At 42.7% G+C, this 16755-nt stretch overlaps 2 protein-coding genes across 23 annotated transcripts in view; both read right to left on the reverse strand.

Moving 5' to 3' along the window:
• The window catches only part of PPP3CB (protein phosphatase 3 catalytic subunit beta), a 54992-nt gene extending 43966 nt beyond the window's left edge, over positions 1–11026 (reverse strand). For all 7 annotated transcript variants that reach the window (XM_046027346.1, XM_046027343.1, XM_046027345.1 and 4 more), the window contains exon 1: positions 10873–11026. In XM_046027346.1, the coding sequence (XP_045883302.1) occupies positions 10873–10957 (85 nt within the window). In that variant the 5' untranslated portion in view covers positions 10958–11026. The remainder of the gene's footprint in view (positions 1–10872) is intronic.
• A 2172-nt stretch (positions 11027–13198) lies between these two features.
• USP54 (ubiquitin specific peptidase 54) overlaps positions 13199–16755 on the reverse strand; it is a 101050-nt gene continuing 97493 nt past the window's right edge. For 14 of the 16 annotated variants that reach the window (XM_046027327.1, XM_046027330.1, XM_046027326.1 and 11 more), the window contains 2 exons: positions 16539–16725; positions 13199–14518 (listed from right to left, as the gene is read on the reverse strand). In XM_046027327.1, the coding sequence (XP_045883283.1) occupies positions 13959–14518; positions 16539–16725 (747 nt within the window). In that variant the 3' untranslated portion in view covers positions 13199–13958. The remainder of the gene's footprint in view (positions 14519–16538; positions 16726–16755) is intronic. The other 2 variants (XR_006821256.1, XM_046027337.1) reach the window with 2 other exon arrangements.

A 16755-nucleotide genomic window follows, 5' to 3' on the forward strand; every position in this document is an offset into this window, starting at 1 on the left:
AGGCACTGAGATGTTCTTCAATTCCTCAGCCTTGGCCGTAATTACTGCTCTGCCTCTTAAATTCTAAACTCCAATCTCTCGCTCCATGATTAAAACCTCCTATCCTTCCAGTTCCACTCCCATTACTCCATCTGTTCTTCAATTCATTAAGAAACTGGAGGGGTGCCTGGGTGGCTCAGTCTGTTAAGTGACACTTAATTTTGGCACAGATCATGATCTTGGAATCCTGAGATTAAGTCCCCTGTCGGGTTTGGAGCACAGCACAAGAGTCTGCTTGTCCCTCTCCCTGTGCTCCTACCCCCCCCCCCCATTCACTCTGTCTAATAAATACATCAATAAGTAAAATCTTGAAAGAAAGAAAGAAACAAACAAAATGGACAGCCCTCCTTATCAACTCCCTTCTGGATCCCTTTGCTTCTTACAATTTTAAAGGTGTTCCATCATCTACCCACTTTTTAACCAACATCCTAAATTGTTTGCCCTTTTGTCCTATTCTACCAGTAAGTGAAAAAAACTGCAATTCTTGGATGAGTTGGCTTCTAAACTTGGGTGCTTAGTATAAAGTCATCAAAATGGCCCAGTGCTACTACAAATTCATGGTCTTCACCTTAGTCATGTGCATTTCTCAGCAATCCTATTAAATATTCTCTCTCACATACTCCTCAGGGGAGATTTCAAATGGTCTCCTCTTTCTTGAACCCTTCATTCAACCTTAGCTCTTACTCGATTATCAATTTTGTGTCCAATTTCAGAGAAAATCGAGGCCTTCAGACCAAACATCACTTTCTTGCTCCTCTCCATCCACATCTACACCAGTATGCGTATTTAAATTTCTCCCCATTTCAGAGAAGAGGTATTCCTCCTGTCCTTTACTAAACACTCCATTTGGTTCCTGCATCCCACTCCCCCAACCTCTTAACTTCAGTCACCCTCCCCAACCCTCCCATGGTCTTATTGCTTCCCCTGCCTGACTCGCCATTGGGTCTTTCCTTTGAGCATATAAACATACTTACACATCTTTAAGATCTAAAAATCCAAACAAGTAACCCTGACTCATCCCTGCTTCTGCCATATATATCCTTTTTGACAATTAAGCTTCTTGAAAGGGTATTCAAATCTACAATGGGTATCTTCATTTTCTCACTTTTTATCTATTTTCCTCAGTCCATATTTCTCTGGCTTCTGCTCTATTCCTCCACCTACAGCTCTCCTTTTGGGTTCTTGAAATCACTCACCTGGTCTTTCTTATACTTCTCTGGTCACAGCTGATTGGTCTATTTCATGGACTTCTAGTCGTTTACCTGATCCTTAAATGTGTGTCCTAAGATTCTGTCTCTGGCCCTCCTATCACACTGCTCTGAACTAGTGATCTCATTCATAACCATAGTTTCAACTCAAATCTACATTTTGAGGACCCTCAAATAGATTGCTCAGTCTAGATCTCTCCCCTAAACTCCAGATCCTTTGTAAACTATCAAATATCTGTACTTGGATGTTCAATACATATCTCAAACTTATTATGTACAGAATTTAGGGTATGATTTTTCCCTCTAAACCATTACCAATAGGGGACGCCTGGGTGGCACAGTGGGTTAAGACCTCTGCCTTCGGCTCAGGTCACGATCTCAGGGTCCTTGGATCGAGCCCCACGTCGGGTTCTCTGCTCCCCTCTCTCTCTCTGCCTGCCTCTCTGCCTACTTGTGATCTCTGTCAAATAAATAAAATCTTAAAAAAAAATTACCAATAGTTACCCAATTAGGAATTATCCTCGAATTCCCTTTATTCCTCACCCTACATGGCCAATAACTCCTATATAATTCTCTGATCTGTTCCTTTGGTCCTGAGACACTGAGTAAGGATTTTTTCCCCTAGAATTACACAATCTTTCAAATTTTGCCTACTCTACTACAGTCAGTATATTCTTTCTAAAATTCAAATCTTAACCTTCTCTTGTTTCAGAACTGGCTTTATTATACAAAATCCTAATTCTTTATCTTCAGATGGCATGCAAGATCCCTTGTGATCTGAACCTTGCCTACATTTCCAACCCTCATCTTGTCACTACCTCACATTCCAGATACTTTCTACACTCCAGAAACTTTATTTTCTTTTTTAAAATTATATCATTTTTAAAAAATCTCTGTACTTTTTCATGCCCTGTTGTTTGGGGGTACACTATTAGCATTTTTTTTTTAACTAACTTCTTGTCCTTAAACCACATTCCAGTGTTCCGATTCTTGAAAACTTTTCCTCATGTTCTCAGACTAAGTTAATGGTGTCCCTTCCATTGTGGTCCTATATCATAGCCTATAATCCACATCTATATCATGGCACTTACTAATTGCACTGTAAATATATCTCCCCCATGTACTTATGAACTCTTTGAAGGGAGGGAGCTATGTCTTTCAACACTACATATTAGAACACTGCTATTAATCAATATTTACTGAATTAATGATATAGTTTCTAAAACACTTGTATATCTGGACACTAATTTATATAGCAATGACAATATATTTATACTGCTTTATTTGCAGTTTACAAAGTAAGTACTTTCACATACATAAACGTGTAAGATTTTCAGAGGCATCTGGAAGTCTGGTAGGGCAGGTTTTTATACCCATTTCATAAATGGGAGAAGAGGTTCAGAGAACTTGGGGCACCTGGGCTGCTCAGTGGGTTAAGCCTCTGCCTTCAGCTCAGGTCATGATCCCAGGGTCCTGGGATCAAGCCCCACATCAGGCTCCTGCTCAGTGGGAGCCTGCTTCCTTCTCTCTCTCTGCCTACTTGTGATCTCTCCCCGCCCCCGCTGTCAAATAAATATAAATAAATAAATAAATAAATAAATAAATAAAAAGAGGTTCAGAGAACTTAAATGGCTTTCTCAAGGTGTTTCAACTAGTAAGGGGTAGAACCATGGTTGAAATTGAGGTCTTCAGAATGCTACTCCAATACAATCTGTCTGATACCAACAAAATGACAATGTCTTTTGGCTCAAAAAGTCATCAAAAGTTTCCTCATCACGAAAATAGGTATAATCCCACTCTGGGGCCATGCATTGACCACATGCTCTAAAAAAAAAAAAAAAAGATTCAATAAATCCTACAGTACAGTCCTCAAAATTTCAAGGTATCCCTAGGGTTCCTTTTAATCTGTGGTGGTTATTTCAATATAGTACCTTTCCCTCAAAATTGGTTCCCCTTCATGTCTTATTTTTGACATGGTTATCACCTCTCTCTCACTGGAACTTGAAATTTTGGTGTTATTGTTCCTTCTAAGACTCCAAGTCCTACTGATTCTTCAAATTCTCTTCATCTTTTTACATCTCCATTGCTGCAATGCTAGTTCAAGTACTTACTGCTTTGTGTACTAAAAAACAATCTAACTCAGTTCTATTTTCCCTCCCTCTTGTTTGTACAAAACACTGCGAGATTGGGGTGCCTGGGTGGCTCAGTGGTTTAAGCCTCTGCCTTCGGCTCAGGTCACGATCTTAGGGTCCTGGGATCGAGCCCCACATTGGGCTCTCTGCTCAGCAGGGATCCTGCTCCCCCCCCCCCCACCCCGCCTGCCTCTCTGCCTACTTGTGATTCCTGTCTGTCAAATAAATAAATAAATAAAATCTTAAAAAAAAAAAAAACCTAAAAAATAAAGGCGCGGGGGGGGGGGGGGGGTGACACAAACGTATTTCCAAGATCCTTCCCTCTTTGACCATTTCAGTCTTTTACATGTCTTTCCAATCTTTGCCTCTAACTACAATTGCTCAATTTAATCAATCCCTAAAGCAAAATTAGTCTGATCGTTTCCTTAAAAAGTTTTGGTCTTGGGGCGCCTGGGTGGCTCAGTGGGTTAAGCCGCTGCCTTCGGCTCAGGTCATGGTCTCAGGGTCCTGGGATCGAGCCCCACATCGGGCTCTCTGCTCCGCAGGAAGCCTGCTTCCCCCTCTCTCTCTGCCTGCTGCTCTACTTGTGATCTCTCTCTCTACGTGTCAAATAAGTAAATAAAAATAAAAATAAAAAAAAAAAGTTTTGGTCTTGTACCTGTTAGCATACCCAATAACTGATCCAATATATCTACTTTTTAAAAAAAATTTAAAGAGAGAGCGAGCACCAGCGAGCAAGCATGCACCCATGTATGGGGAAAAGCAGCAGAGGGAGAGGGAGAAGCACGCTCCCCACTGAGCAAGGAGCCCCTCGCTGGGCTTGATCTCAGGACCCCAGGATCATGACTCAAGCCGAAGGCAGACACCCAACCAACTGAGCCACCCAGATGCCCCAATATATCTACTTCTAAAATTATTCAGAATTTGTGTCATATATGGTTTCTCTCTTTCCCTTAATGCATGCTTTGGTCATTCTGCACTTGGACTGCTTTGGTCCTAAGATGCTGAATAAGGACTCCCCCCACCTAGAATTACTACAATCTTTTCAATTTTGCCCACTCTACAACACTCAGAATTCTCTTGCTAAAATTTAATAATTAATTTCTGACACCCTGATAAGCCTCTCCCCTTCTAATATTTTGTTCTATACAATACCACGTTACATTTCAAAAACCAAGATATTGGGTCAATCTTCTATTTTAAAACCTTCAATAAATATGATGATGGCTACCACTAGTTAATTTAAGAGGTTAATATAAACTAGGAAATAAATATATCAAATGCAAAGGAAAGTCACAGTGTGCGTACTAAAATGAACACACACATAATACAGACAATGCCCTCTAAGTGATAAACATGGATTCTTATACCAAGACTAACAGATTCAATAATCGTAAGAGACAATCATGTGCCACGCCATGCACTGAGGTACATACTTTACATGGACTATCACCATTAATCCTTCAAAAACCCTGTAAAAATACTTTATTAATTCAATTTTACCAATGAGAACACTGAAGCTTGGTGATATTAAGTATCTTGTCCACAGTGAAAAGGTTATTAAGGTAACCTAGGATTCAAACCCAGACAATTGAACTCCAAAGCCTCTTCATCATCCAGAGGCTATACTGCTTGATAGCTTTAGTTTCAGCACCTCAACTTAGTGTACCAAAGATGGTTTCTAATGTCATCTCCCGCCACTCACAGCCAAGCATTTACACACTACTGTTACACAGTTTCAAACTTTTTCCCCAAACTCCATCCATGCCTTTCTGCTGCCGTTTCCTCTACTCCAGTCCTACCTTTTTTTTTTTATTTTTTTTTAAGATTTTATTTTTATTTATTTGACAGAGAGAGAGATCACAAGTAGGCAGAGAGAGAGGAGGAAGCAGGCTCCCTGCGGAGCAGAGAGCCCAACGCGGGGCTCGATCTCAGGACCCTGAGATCATGACCTGAGCCAAAGGCAGCGGCTTAATCCACTGAGCCACCCAGGCGCCCCTCCAGTCCTACCTTCTATTTGGAAAAATTCTACTCATCCTTCAAGCCCTACCTCAAAGCATAATCCTCTCATTGATGCTTTCTCTCCAAATAAGAAAGTCAACAACTTCTTTACAGTTCCAATAGCACTTCGTACATACCTTGTTATATTATTTAGTTGCAATAATGCCTCCCCCATTAGACTGCCAGCACTCCAAGAGAATCTTACTTAATTATATCTAATTCAATTGTGTCTCCTCAATGCCTATTATGCTTTGGTACAAAGCAGGTACTCAGTAAATATTGCACATAGATGGTCCCAATCCTCTGTCTATTTAAATCCTATCCTTCCTTCAAGGCCTCCTTCTTCCTTACATAAACTCTTGTTAGACCATTCCACTCCAGAGTCATGAGTATCTCCTTTGAACTCTCTTGCTGGCTCAGTCACTTATCTGGCAATTATTAATGGCACCCACCCTTATGACATATACAAACAACTTCTCATGAATACTTTTTTCTCCAAGGACTAGGACTGTTTTTCTCTTTCTTTTTTTTAAAGAAGATTTTATTTATTTGACAGAGAGAGACACAGCGAGAGAGGGAACACAAGCGGGGTGAGTGGGAGAGGGAGAAGCAAGTTTCCTGCAGAGCAGGGAGCTCAATGTGGAACTCGATCCCAGGACTCTGGGATCATGACCTGAGCCAAAGGCAGACGCTTAACGACTAAGCCACCCAGGCACCCCTCATTCTTTTTTTTTATACTTCTGTTGCTCCCTACAGTTTTTAGCATACAGCAGGCATTCAATAAATATTTGCTATTTGATTACTTTGATGTTCCAAAATAAATATTACATAACATAGAAGGATGCCCAATTATCTTCACCTAATTTTATCTGTGCATAAATAAACAGTTTTATGGTAAAATGAAGTCAGATGATTGGTATTAAAATACACCTCATTTAATAAATCAAGAATCTTTTCATCAAACTTTTCCTAACAACTCTTGCTAATTATTCAATAATTCTGGAATCTAAAGCTTTTGCCTTACTACTGAGCAGCTATATTTCTTCCTTGGCATTTTCCTTCTAAGATGACTTGTTACCACAATGTTCTCTCTCCTTCCCTTCCTCCCTCCCTCCCTCCATCTCTTTCTGTCTGTCTTTCTCATATACACACACTCACAGACACTATTTTCTCTGTTCCTTTGCTTTCCCTAGGACACATGGTACTGAAGATTTATTTTAGAATGCTTAACAGTTTAATGGGGGTGGAAGGAAAAAGAAAAATCATTTTCAAGAGTTATCTTTTTAGATAGGTAAGTCCACAAAATACATTTAGTAAACAAAAAATTAAAATTTAAGTTGCTTTAAAATATGATGAAATAGAACTAGCAAGAAACACTAAAGTAGCCATGTGACCCAAAGACCTATGTGGGTCATCTAACAATCTGTAATGAAAATAAGCAATCCTAATAAAGCTACCTACTGGAAAACACTTGAGCCAAATGACCTCAGAGTTATAAGCAGGGCAGCTGGCAAGAGAACAGAAATGAATTACGAAGCTGGCTATTTGAAATATATCAGCTTAAAAACTTAACACACACACACACACACACACATACACACACAAACTCTTCAGCATTTTCTTTCAATCTGAAAGTCTGATAATTTAAGAGATAAGGTTAATATAACCTAGGAAATAAAGAAAATATACTGAAGGCAAAGGAAAGTCAGTGTGCATACTAAAATGAACATACACAATATAGACAATGCCCTCTAATGATAAAGGTGGATTCTTTTATCAAGACTAACAGATTCAATGATCTCAAGAGACAATAGAGTTTTACAAATCTGAGACCACCACATCTACATAGAAAGTACATTTTTAAAATATCTGGAAATAAAAGGTAGGGTAGTATCTAGATAATTCAAGTCAAGTAAATTGGGGAGGGAGGGGAGAGAGAGCAATATACATAAAATCAGGGTTTTATGCTTTAATTACCCATAGCAATTTTGCTGATGTGGCAGTTAAGGCACTCATGCAGATACAATTAGCCCTTTTTCTTAGTTTGTTTGCATTTTCTTATTTCCAACTTATCTTAGTGGAAGAATAGAAAAATGTGTAATGGGAAATAAGACTTAAGAGGGCATACTATCTCACCTAAACCACTGGGCTACAGCAACTTTCAAACACAAGAATCTGACCTAAGCCAGCAGCAGCTGGAGCAGGCTCAGAAATAAAATTGGTGGGGAGCCTGGGTGGTTCTGCCTTCCGCTCAGGTCATGATCCTGGGGTCCTGGGATCAAACCCAGCATTTGTTCCATTTTCAGCAGGGAGTCTGCTCATTCCCCTCCTTCTGTCCCTACCCTGCCATGCTTTCTTGCTCTCTAATAAATACAATCTGAAAAAAAAAAAAAAAGAAAAGAAAAAGATATTGCTTTCACTAGCCAGGAAACCTAATCACCCATAATCAGCAATATGGAATCACCATTAATAATTTTAATGTCAGAGAAAAGCTAATTAAATTAATACATGAATCACCTACGATATTCCAAGATTTCAAACTTCATATGAACTTTAGACACATGATATTAAACACAGAAAGATCTATAGCCCTTTTGATACCATCATGACCATAAAATATAGACCTCCTGACTAAAAAGGTTCAGGGAATGAAAGACCACTTGTATTCAATGCCAAAAATGATCTCCATGATATTATGACTATGAAATGATATAGATACAAAGTTAGCACATACTAATCTTACAAGATTTTAACAAGTTGAACTTAAGTTTAAGGAGCACTGTGGTCATGTATGTTCTGACAAGGGTGTTCTCTACCATCAAATATAACATGATGGTACAATTATTGAAAGAAGGTAGGCAAGAACCCTGAAGATGAAATCCAAAACCAAATTTCTGTATAAAAGGTGTATTTCCCAGTAATTTCTGAGGAAGCCAGAACGGAGACTCCATGAGCAGTGCAAACCAGTCTGTTGCCACCATCTCTAAACATGTGATCCTTATGAGGCATTCCAGTGCTAACAAATTCCATAAAGAAATGAAAGTTGTCTTGGTGAAGAACATAATAAGCACAAGAGATGTTACACCTATGAGCTCTATTTAACTACAATTTTCTACACCAAGAAGCTCCTTTCCTATTTACCTAAATCAAATGACTTTAATTCCATATCAATAATCTACAAATGTGACCATCTTGGATTCACAACTCACCCTTAAGGGTGTTTGGAATCTTATTTTTACTGTATTAAAGCAGTACAATACAGGAAAACATTATCATATATATGGCAAAAAACAAGAAGATTCACAAGCATAAGGAGAGCACAAAGTCATTGCTCAGGAATGTGACTAGTTGTGCTATCTAATAGCAAGGTAAAAAGTGCCCAGGGGAATGAACATACAACGTGGATATACAGTCAGAAAATGAAGAGGCAGCCCATGTCTCTGCTCCCCAACCCCTACAGAACTCCAGGATTTCATGTTAGGACAACCAGTCTGAACTACCAATCTTTTCTTTTTCCTCCCCCGTTCTCTTTTTATAAAGATTTCTCAGGACAAGGATTCCATAAACTCTTTATTCAGCTCATTCCAAGGCCTGGTCCAACTGGATAACTACTAACTTTTTTTTTTTTTTTTTAAGATTTTGTTTATTTATTTGACAGAAAGAGATCACAAGTAGGCAGAGAGGTAGGCAGAGAGAGAGAGAGAGAGAGAGAGAGGAGGAAGCAGGCTCCCTGCTGAGCAGAGAGCCTGATGCGGGGCTCTATCCCAGGACCCTGAGATCATGACCTGAGCCGAAGGCAGAGGTTTAACCCACTGAGCCACCCAGGCGCCCCTATACTACTAACTTTTAAAAATTATCTACACAAGGGGCGCCTGGGTGGCTCAGTGGGTTAAGCCGCTGCCTTCGGCTCAGGTCATGATCTCAGGGTCCTGGGATCGAGTCCCACATCGGGCTCTCTGCTCAGCAGGGGCCTGCTTCCCTCTCTCTCTCTGCCTGCCTCTCTGTCTGCTTGTGATCTCTCTCTGTCAAATAAATAAAAAATCTTTAAAAAAAAAAAAAAAAAAAAAATTATCTACACAAGCCTGGATACATATCAGTGTAATTATTAAAGGAGGCTCAAATTGAAAAATTAAAATAGGGGCACCTGGGTGGCTCAGTGGGTTAAAGCTTATGCCTTTGGCTCAGGTCATGATCCCAGGGTGCTGGGATGGAGCTCGCATTGGGCTCTGCTCGCAGAAAACCTGCTTCCCTTCCTCTCTCTCTGCCTGCCTCTCTGCCTACTTGTGATCTCTGTCAAATAAATAAAATCTTTTAAAAAATAAAATTAAATTTAAAATTACAAAAAATAAAAGTTAAAATAAAAAACACAAAGGAAAAAGCTTTCTTGTTTTTAAGTATTTTAATAGAAACATATCTGGTCAAATTTCAAAAACTGGACTAACAGTGTTTAAACATTGTGCCACTATATTTGAGAAGCTGAATGAAAACAAGAAGTCTCTGGCCTTCCAAAAGAAACGTAAAACAACAAAGAAAACTTTATTCTAAAATGATGTCAATTTATTGACCAAGCTACACAGTAAAGAAAAACCATTTCAGACTGTTTTTCACCTCCACAGCGGTGTTTGAAGTTGATGGCTCTGTGAGAGCATGGACATCTTAAGCAACAATTTCCCCTCAGTATCTCTATTTTAAATTAATCTGCTAATCTGTCGCGGGTAAACATAAATTCTGTCCCAGCTGAGAAATATTTAATTTTTATTCTATGGGTGTTCCAAGGTGAAGGTTTTTGGCCTTTGACCAGTGTTGGCCGGTTTTCTAAGTAAATGCTTTTTTCTGTCCACAAGCCGCTTTTTTTCCTTTTATGCTGTCTTATTTCCATCTATTCGGCACTTAAAGCCGGGCCCCCCAAATCCTGCCTGTCTCTTCACCCTTGTCCAATCCCACATGGTTCCCCCAGTTTCCGCGTGGAGTGACACCTGAGGGCCAAGCGCGAACCCCTGCGGCTGGCGCTAACTAGGCGCGAATCGGGCTGACGGCTGTCACTGGGGAGCAGGCGTGGGCCAAAGCCGAGGTGATTTCTGACTGCTCATCGCCCGGCCCCGCGTGGCTGAAGGTCTCCAAGCCCCTCGGTCCGCCCAGGGAAGCCAGGCGTGCAGCTGTCGCGGGGCAGGAAGCTAATCGCGGCCTCTGGGCCGTTTTGACAGGCCCAGGAGAAAAAAGAAAAGGGCTCAATGCGACTAGGAGACTCACCCCTACGGCTAGGAGACCGCAAGAGCGAAACCCCGGTCTCAGGCCTGAAGGCGTGAGAGACCGTGGAGGCACCGCTACGGATTCAGCCCAACCCAGCAGGGGCCCGCCCAGGGGCCACTCCCCAAGGGAGACAGCCAGTCACTCGCCCGCCCTTCCGGGCCCGCTCCGGAGGGGACGGTCTCCCGCCCGCCCTCACACACAGCTCCTCAGGCCAGGCCCCCAGGGCTTCGTCCACCTCTCACCTTTGACGACGCGGTCAGCCCCGGGAGGGGGCGGCGGGGGCGGGGGTGGGGGCGGTGCAGCCCGGGCCGGCTCCGGGGCGGCCATGCTGGGCCCGGGGCTCGGCTAGGCGCTGGGCCGGGCGGGGTTGGGGGCGGGGGCGGCGGCTACCAGAGCCAAGCGGCGGCGCCGCCGGGGAACATGGCGGACCCTTTCCCTACAGAGGGGCTAAGACCGGCATGCACCGCGCTTTGCGGGGGCGGGGGCGGGGCAGACTCTAGGGACCTGGGCAAAATTACTGAGGCTGGGAGAGAAACAGGACGAGGCCAAGGGATCAAGTTAAAATTCTAGGCAGGCAGAAACAATAGAGAGTGAAGAGGACGGGCTATCGATTGCTAGTAGCTGCTATGAATAAGTGCTAGGAAACATAACACTGGTTCTCTTGGAGCTCCCGACACGACGGGGAGACTTAAACCTCAGAATCTGCTAGTAGAGAAAAAAATGTATAACAGTTTGGCTACCAAATCTGGGTACTTTGGTTGGTAACGGACAGGAAAATAGACGTGGCATTGCAGGTTCTAGAGAGAAGTGACTGTTCAAAATGGAGTTTGAGAAGCTGGCCCTTATGTTTAGAGCCTGGAACTGTCAAGAGTCTGAAGGTACAGGGTTAAAATATAGGTAGAGCAGAATAGGCTCCAAGGGTTCAGAATCAAAAGCAGGTAAGGGGAAAGGAAGGGATGACACCAAGAGATGTTCAAAGTGTACAGAATTCACCTGAAAAGGGCACAGCCTGCCTCTCGATCCACTCAGAAAACAGATTTGGAAGGCAGAGGAGTATATAGAGAATTGGAAATTGGAAATGTTTCTTATAATACTTCACATGATACTTCTGTGCACATACAAAATCTGAGCCCAGCTGACTTATGGAAACTTTATAGAGATGGACCTTCATGGGAAAAGGGATGGTGGGACAAGAACTGACTGATGGTTCAATCAACAATTATTAGAAGGTGTGTGTATGACAGTAAGAGATGTACTGAATCGTGGACAGAGGCCAGTGTATCCACTAAGATCTACGTCTTGATGGCATAGGATCCAAGTGGGGTGCGAAACTCCTGCCCATCTTCCTGATGAATACTAAATGTACTCAGAATCTGTTCACAATGGAGGATGTTAAGCAGTGGTCCAAAGGCCTCAAGGAAAAACATTCTACCTCTTCTGTCAGTCTTAGTGATTTGAGGTAAAAGGAGCAAAAGGTAAAAGAGGAGGTAAGTGTCCAAAGGGTATTCTTTGCAAAGGGAACCCACAAAATATCTTTTAGAGGGAGAATTTGGGAGGGGTGAGGGGAAAGATGAAAATGGACCTTTCAGGGGCGCCTGGGTGGCTCAGAGGGTTAAAGCCTCTGCCTTCTGCTCAGGTCATGATCCCAGGGTTCGGGATCGAGCCCCACATCGGGCTCTCTGCTCAGCGGGGAGCCTGCTTCCACCTCTCTCTCTCTCTGCCTGCATGTGATCTGTCAAATAAATAAAATCTTTAAAAAAAAAAAAAAGAAAATGGACCTTTCTGAGCAATAGTTATTCCACTTCACTGTCAACCAACCACCCGATTCAAAGATTTGAGAACCACCAGAGAAATGCAGAAATTCTACAAGGCAGGCAAGGGGAGGGGCAGCCATGGGAAGAGAACAAGGAAGGGATTGGAGGCCTATCACAAACTTGTATGTAGATCAGGAGTGAGTTTCTAATGAATCCCAAGAAAATCACCCTAAGGAGGAAAGGAGGAAGTATGTAATATACTGAGGGCCTCTAAACCAGAAAGGAATAAGAAATATACTAGCACCGGTAATAACAAGGAAAGTTAACTCCACTTTAGGGGCCCATTGATTTGTATTTCCTTCAACTATCCTTAAAACTATTTAGCTCCTGGGGCACCTGGATGGCTCAGTGGGTTAAAGCCTCTGCTTTCGACTCAGGTCATGATCCCAGGGATTGAGCCCCGCATCGGGCTCTCTGTTCAGGGGAGAGGCTGCTTCCTCTCTCTCTCTGCCTGCCTCTCTGCCTACTTGTGATCTCTGTCTGTCAAATAAATAAATAAAATCTTAAAAAAAAAACAAAACTATTTAGCTCCTCATTTTCATCAAAAGCCAGACACACACACACACACACACACACACACACTCACACTCACGCTCATATATACATGTATGTTTGTGCCATGGCTCTCTCTTTGGGAGCCCCAGGCCACTGGGAATTGGTATTTTTTGCTTCTTCAGGCCTTCCCCCCACCCCCAATATAAAAGAGCAAGAGCATACAAAAGGCATTAAATAGACAAATGACAAGGAATTAAATACAACTATCTTAAAGATTTATTAATGAAAATACTTTACAAAAACAGTATGTTTGGCCCTAAAATAGTTTAGCTGACTCTGAGGGTTTACAACAGTGACTGAGCAAGTGGCAGTAATGGCTCTGCTGCTGAGGACAGGAAGATGTGTTAGTGTGCCTGACTCCATCTGTTCAGAAGGACAAGTGTTAATGTTGGCAGCTCTGCATTCTAGGCCTAAGGTTTGGGGGAACAGGGAAGGTTGACAGTCCATAATACCTGGCAGGTAGACTGCCCTTAATGATATGGTCAGTACCATGACCACACAGCTACATGCCCCTCCAAGGATGGGGTATGGGGAAGACAGAAGGTCAGGTAATACAGATAGGTGGGTAAAACAAAGAATAGAAGTTGGCAGTATAGCAGGGAAAAGAAGATGAACGCTCAGGTGCATATGGGGGCATAAAGGATCCAGGGATAAAATGGTGACCCTAAGATCCTAAGGAATGGCTAGTGTCCAGGGTAATATGGATTCATCTTTAAAGTGGCTCAAATAAAACCCTAAACAGCAGTTGCTTCCTTTTGCTAGGTGATGGAAATTGGAATTTCAAATATTCCCCTCAAGAAGCCAGGTCTTGTTAGGGGTTCCAGGTATCCCTAGGAGAAACTGCCAACTCTATGTTGAGATGAGACTAGCAGGACCTTGGAGGGACGCAGGGTGCTAACTCCTCCACAGTACAGTCTAACGGAGAAAGCTGTGGCTCCAGGAAAGTAAAGAGGTAACCCTTACCATCTATTGTGCTGCAGGGCCCTTGCCCTTATCTGCTCTCTTCCAGGAGCATCCGCTAGAACAAAAAGAAACTCCTCTCCCCCTGTCCTCCTGGGCCCAGACTGCGGGGCATAACTGGTTTGCCTCCAGTCATCATCTGGGGGCATATCTACTCTTCGAGGACCAGGGACTCGAGAATCAGGAACAGGACCTAAATTCCAAGTTGACCTCAAGGGTACATGAAGACTGCTTGGTGGTGGAGACACAGGGTAAACAATGGGAGGGCGAGAGGAAGAATGGAAAATATCCCCCCAGGACTGAGCATGAGGAACCTGAAGGCCCTGGCGTCTTTCTGGTAGTGTGGCAGTGTGTGTCAGCTGAGGCTTGCACCCTGGAGTACTCAGGAATCTGGCCCCAATATGCTGGTTAGTATCTGACCATGGCCCCCAAGAGGCATCTGTTCTGGAACGATGGGGGAGACTCTGGTAGTTCAGAGTTCTTCCTGTGTACTTGACCCCCTGGCAAGTTTCACCCCCGTCACACATAGCCAGAAACTGCTGGACACTCCTCGAAGTTCCTGGGAAGAGAAAAAGAAACCAAAGATAAAGCATCTTCAGAAAACCATTCTCCTTCCCAAAGGACCATTCCTGACTATTCCTCTCAACTCCCCATAGCCATAAGAGCATACACATATGGGAAAGAAGAAGTCTAGCTCTGCTTTTAATTTCATTTTTAAAAATTCTTAGGGGCGCCTGGGTGGCTCAGTTGGTTATACTCAGGTCATGATCACAGGGTCCTGGGATCAAGCCCCACATCGGGCTCCCTCCTCAGTGGGTAATCTGCTTCTCCCTCTCCCTCTGCCTGCCGCTCTGCCTGTTTGTGCTTACTTGCTCTCTCTCTCTCTCTCAAATAAATAAATAAAATCTTTTAAAAAATTCTTAATATACATCAAAATCAAGTCTCTTACATCCAACCTGGGCAAATGTTGTCATACTAGAGTGAGGTAGAAACCTCACTCTACTATAATTCTTCCTCCACCCCGCCCCCCGGACAAATGGCTCTCTAATATTACAAATAGATAACTCACTATAACAACTCTACTCTTACAGCCACCACTCCAAAACATCACTCTGCTTTTCTTAATATGTACTTTTACTCCATTTAATCTGTTTCTGCTTACATTCTTGCTCAGTCCCTGAGATCTCTGTTTTTGTTCACACTACTCCTACCACATACACAGTGTGGAATGCCTTTTCTATACATTAATTCCCCTTTACTTAAATGAAACAAAATACAAAATCTTAAAAAGTCACTTCTATTTTTTTTTTTTTAAAGTAGGCTCCACACCCTGCATGGAACTCAATGCAGGGGTTGAACTCATGACCCGGAGATCTAGACCTGAGCTGAAAACAAGAGTTGGAACGCCCAACTGCCTGAGCCACCCAGGCACCCAACAACAACAACAACAACAACAAAGAGAGAAAGAAAGAAAAATCACTTCTAAAAAATACTTTCGATTCTTTATTTTATAACCCATCAACATCTGCAGTATACTCCTGTATGTATGTATATCCTGATTATTACAGCTCTGAGCTCTTTAAGAACAGAAAGCTGCCTTCTTTCTCCCCTATGTTCACTATAGCATTTAGTCCAGAATAGGCTACACTAAATGTTGCCTAATGGGACAGATGCCCATAACAATTGCCAAACAGGGAGGACTACCTGGCTGCTCCACTGAGTAATAGGAAGTTCATCTATCCAGAAGGCCTGCTTATCCAAACTTCCCTAAAATGTGGACACATATCTATAATACAACTGTTGCCTTCGGTTCTAGAACCACCACCACACCCTGCCCCAGGGCATTTATATCTGTAAGCCAGGGTTTCTCAATCTCAACACCACTGATACTTTGAGGGGCTACTACAGAGGGGCGGGTCATGGAGGTAAACTGCCCTGTGCACTGTAGGATGTTTAGCAGCATCCCTGGCTTCCACTCACTGGATGCCAGTAGTACTTTCCCTTTCCCACTGAGAATCCCTGCTTTAAGTAGACTCAGCCTCTTCGCGAGGAAGAAACATAGCAAATCTTATGGCGGGTGAAAGAAAACCAGAAGGATGCTATCCACCTTTCACAAAATTGTCTGGGTCTGTATACACGGCATAGGTATTCCAAATACAAAGTGTTTCCAGGTCTCCCATTCACTCCTTGTCCTTCTAGACTATCCCTCAGCTGAGACTCAGGGGATAGTAGGATAGAAACTAGCTAATAGAGATGATACTTTCTGTTTGGGGAAGGTCCTAAATACTCGATATTAACTCCTCTTGGTCGTTTAAAAGCTTATCTTATCATGATAGACCCTGTTCATTCTCTTGGGTAGATAGACTAAGGATCTACACCAACCAACCATATTAACTAAGTAATGATTCAATCACAATTCTTCTTGACCAATGTTTGATCTTAAAGTGGTAATTCATATCCCTTTACTACCTACCTTGGGGCTCCACCCTGCCCCCATACGTGTACTGATTTTATCTTTCTAGGTTGTCTCTAGAAAGGTATCACATTATGGCACATGATAATTAGATTTGGGGAGTTACCTGGGGGTCTATGGGGTTCCCCTGCCATGCTGGGCATCAAGACATCTGGGGACAGGAACTGTGGTTGGGGTGGGTACAGTTGGGGACCAAGGAGAAACACAGGAGGGTCACGGATGACAGGGAGGGAAGAGGAGCTGGAACAACGGTGCCCGGTTTCCAAAGGCTTTTTCCTCGTGTTTGATGAATCCTTATAGTGAGACAAGACAAAAAACAAAAA

Source organism: Meles meles, chromosome 13, assembly GCF_922984935.1.
Source record: "Meles meles chromosome 13, mMelMel3.1 paternal haplotype, whole genome shotgun sequence".
In the NCBI taxonomy this organism is placed as follows: Eukaryota; Metazoa; Chordata; class Mammalia; order Carnivora; family Mustelidae; genus Meles; species Meles meles.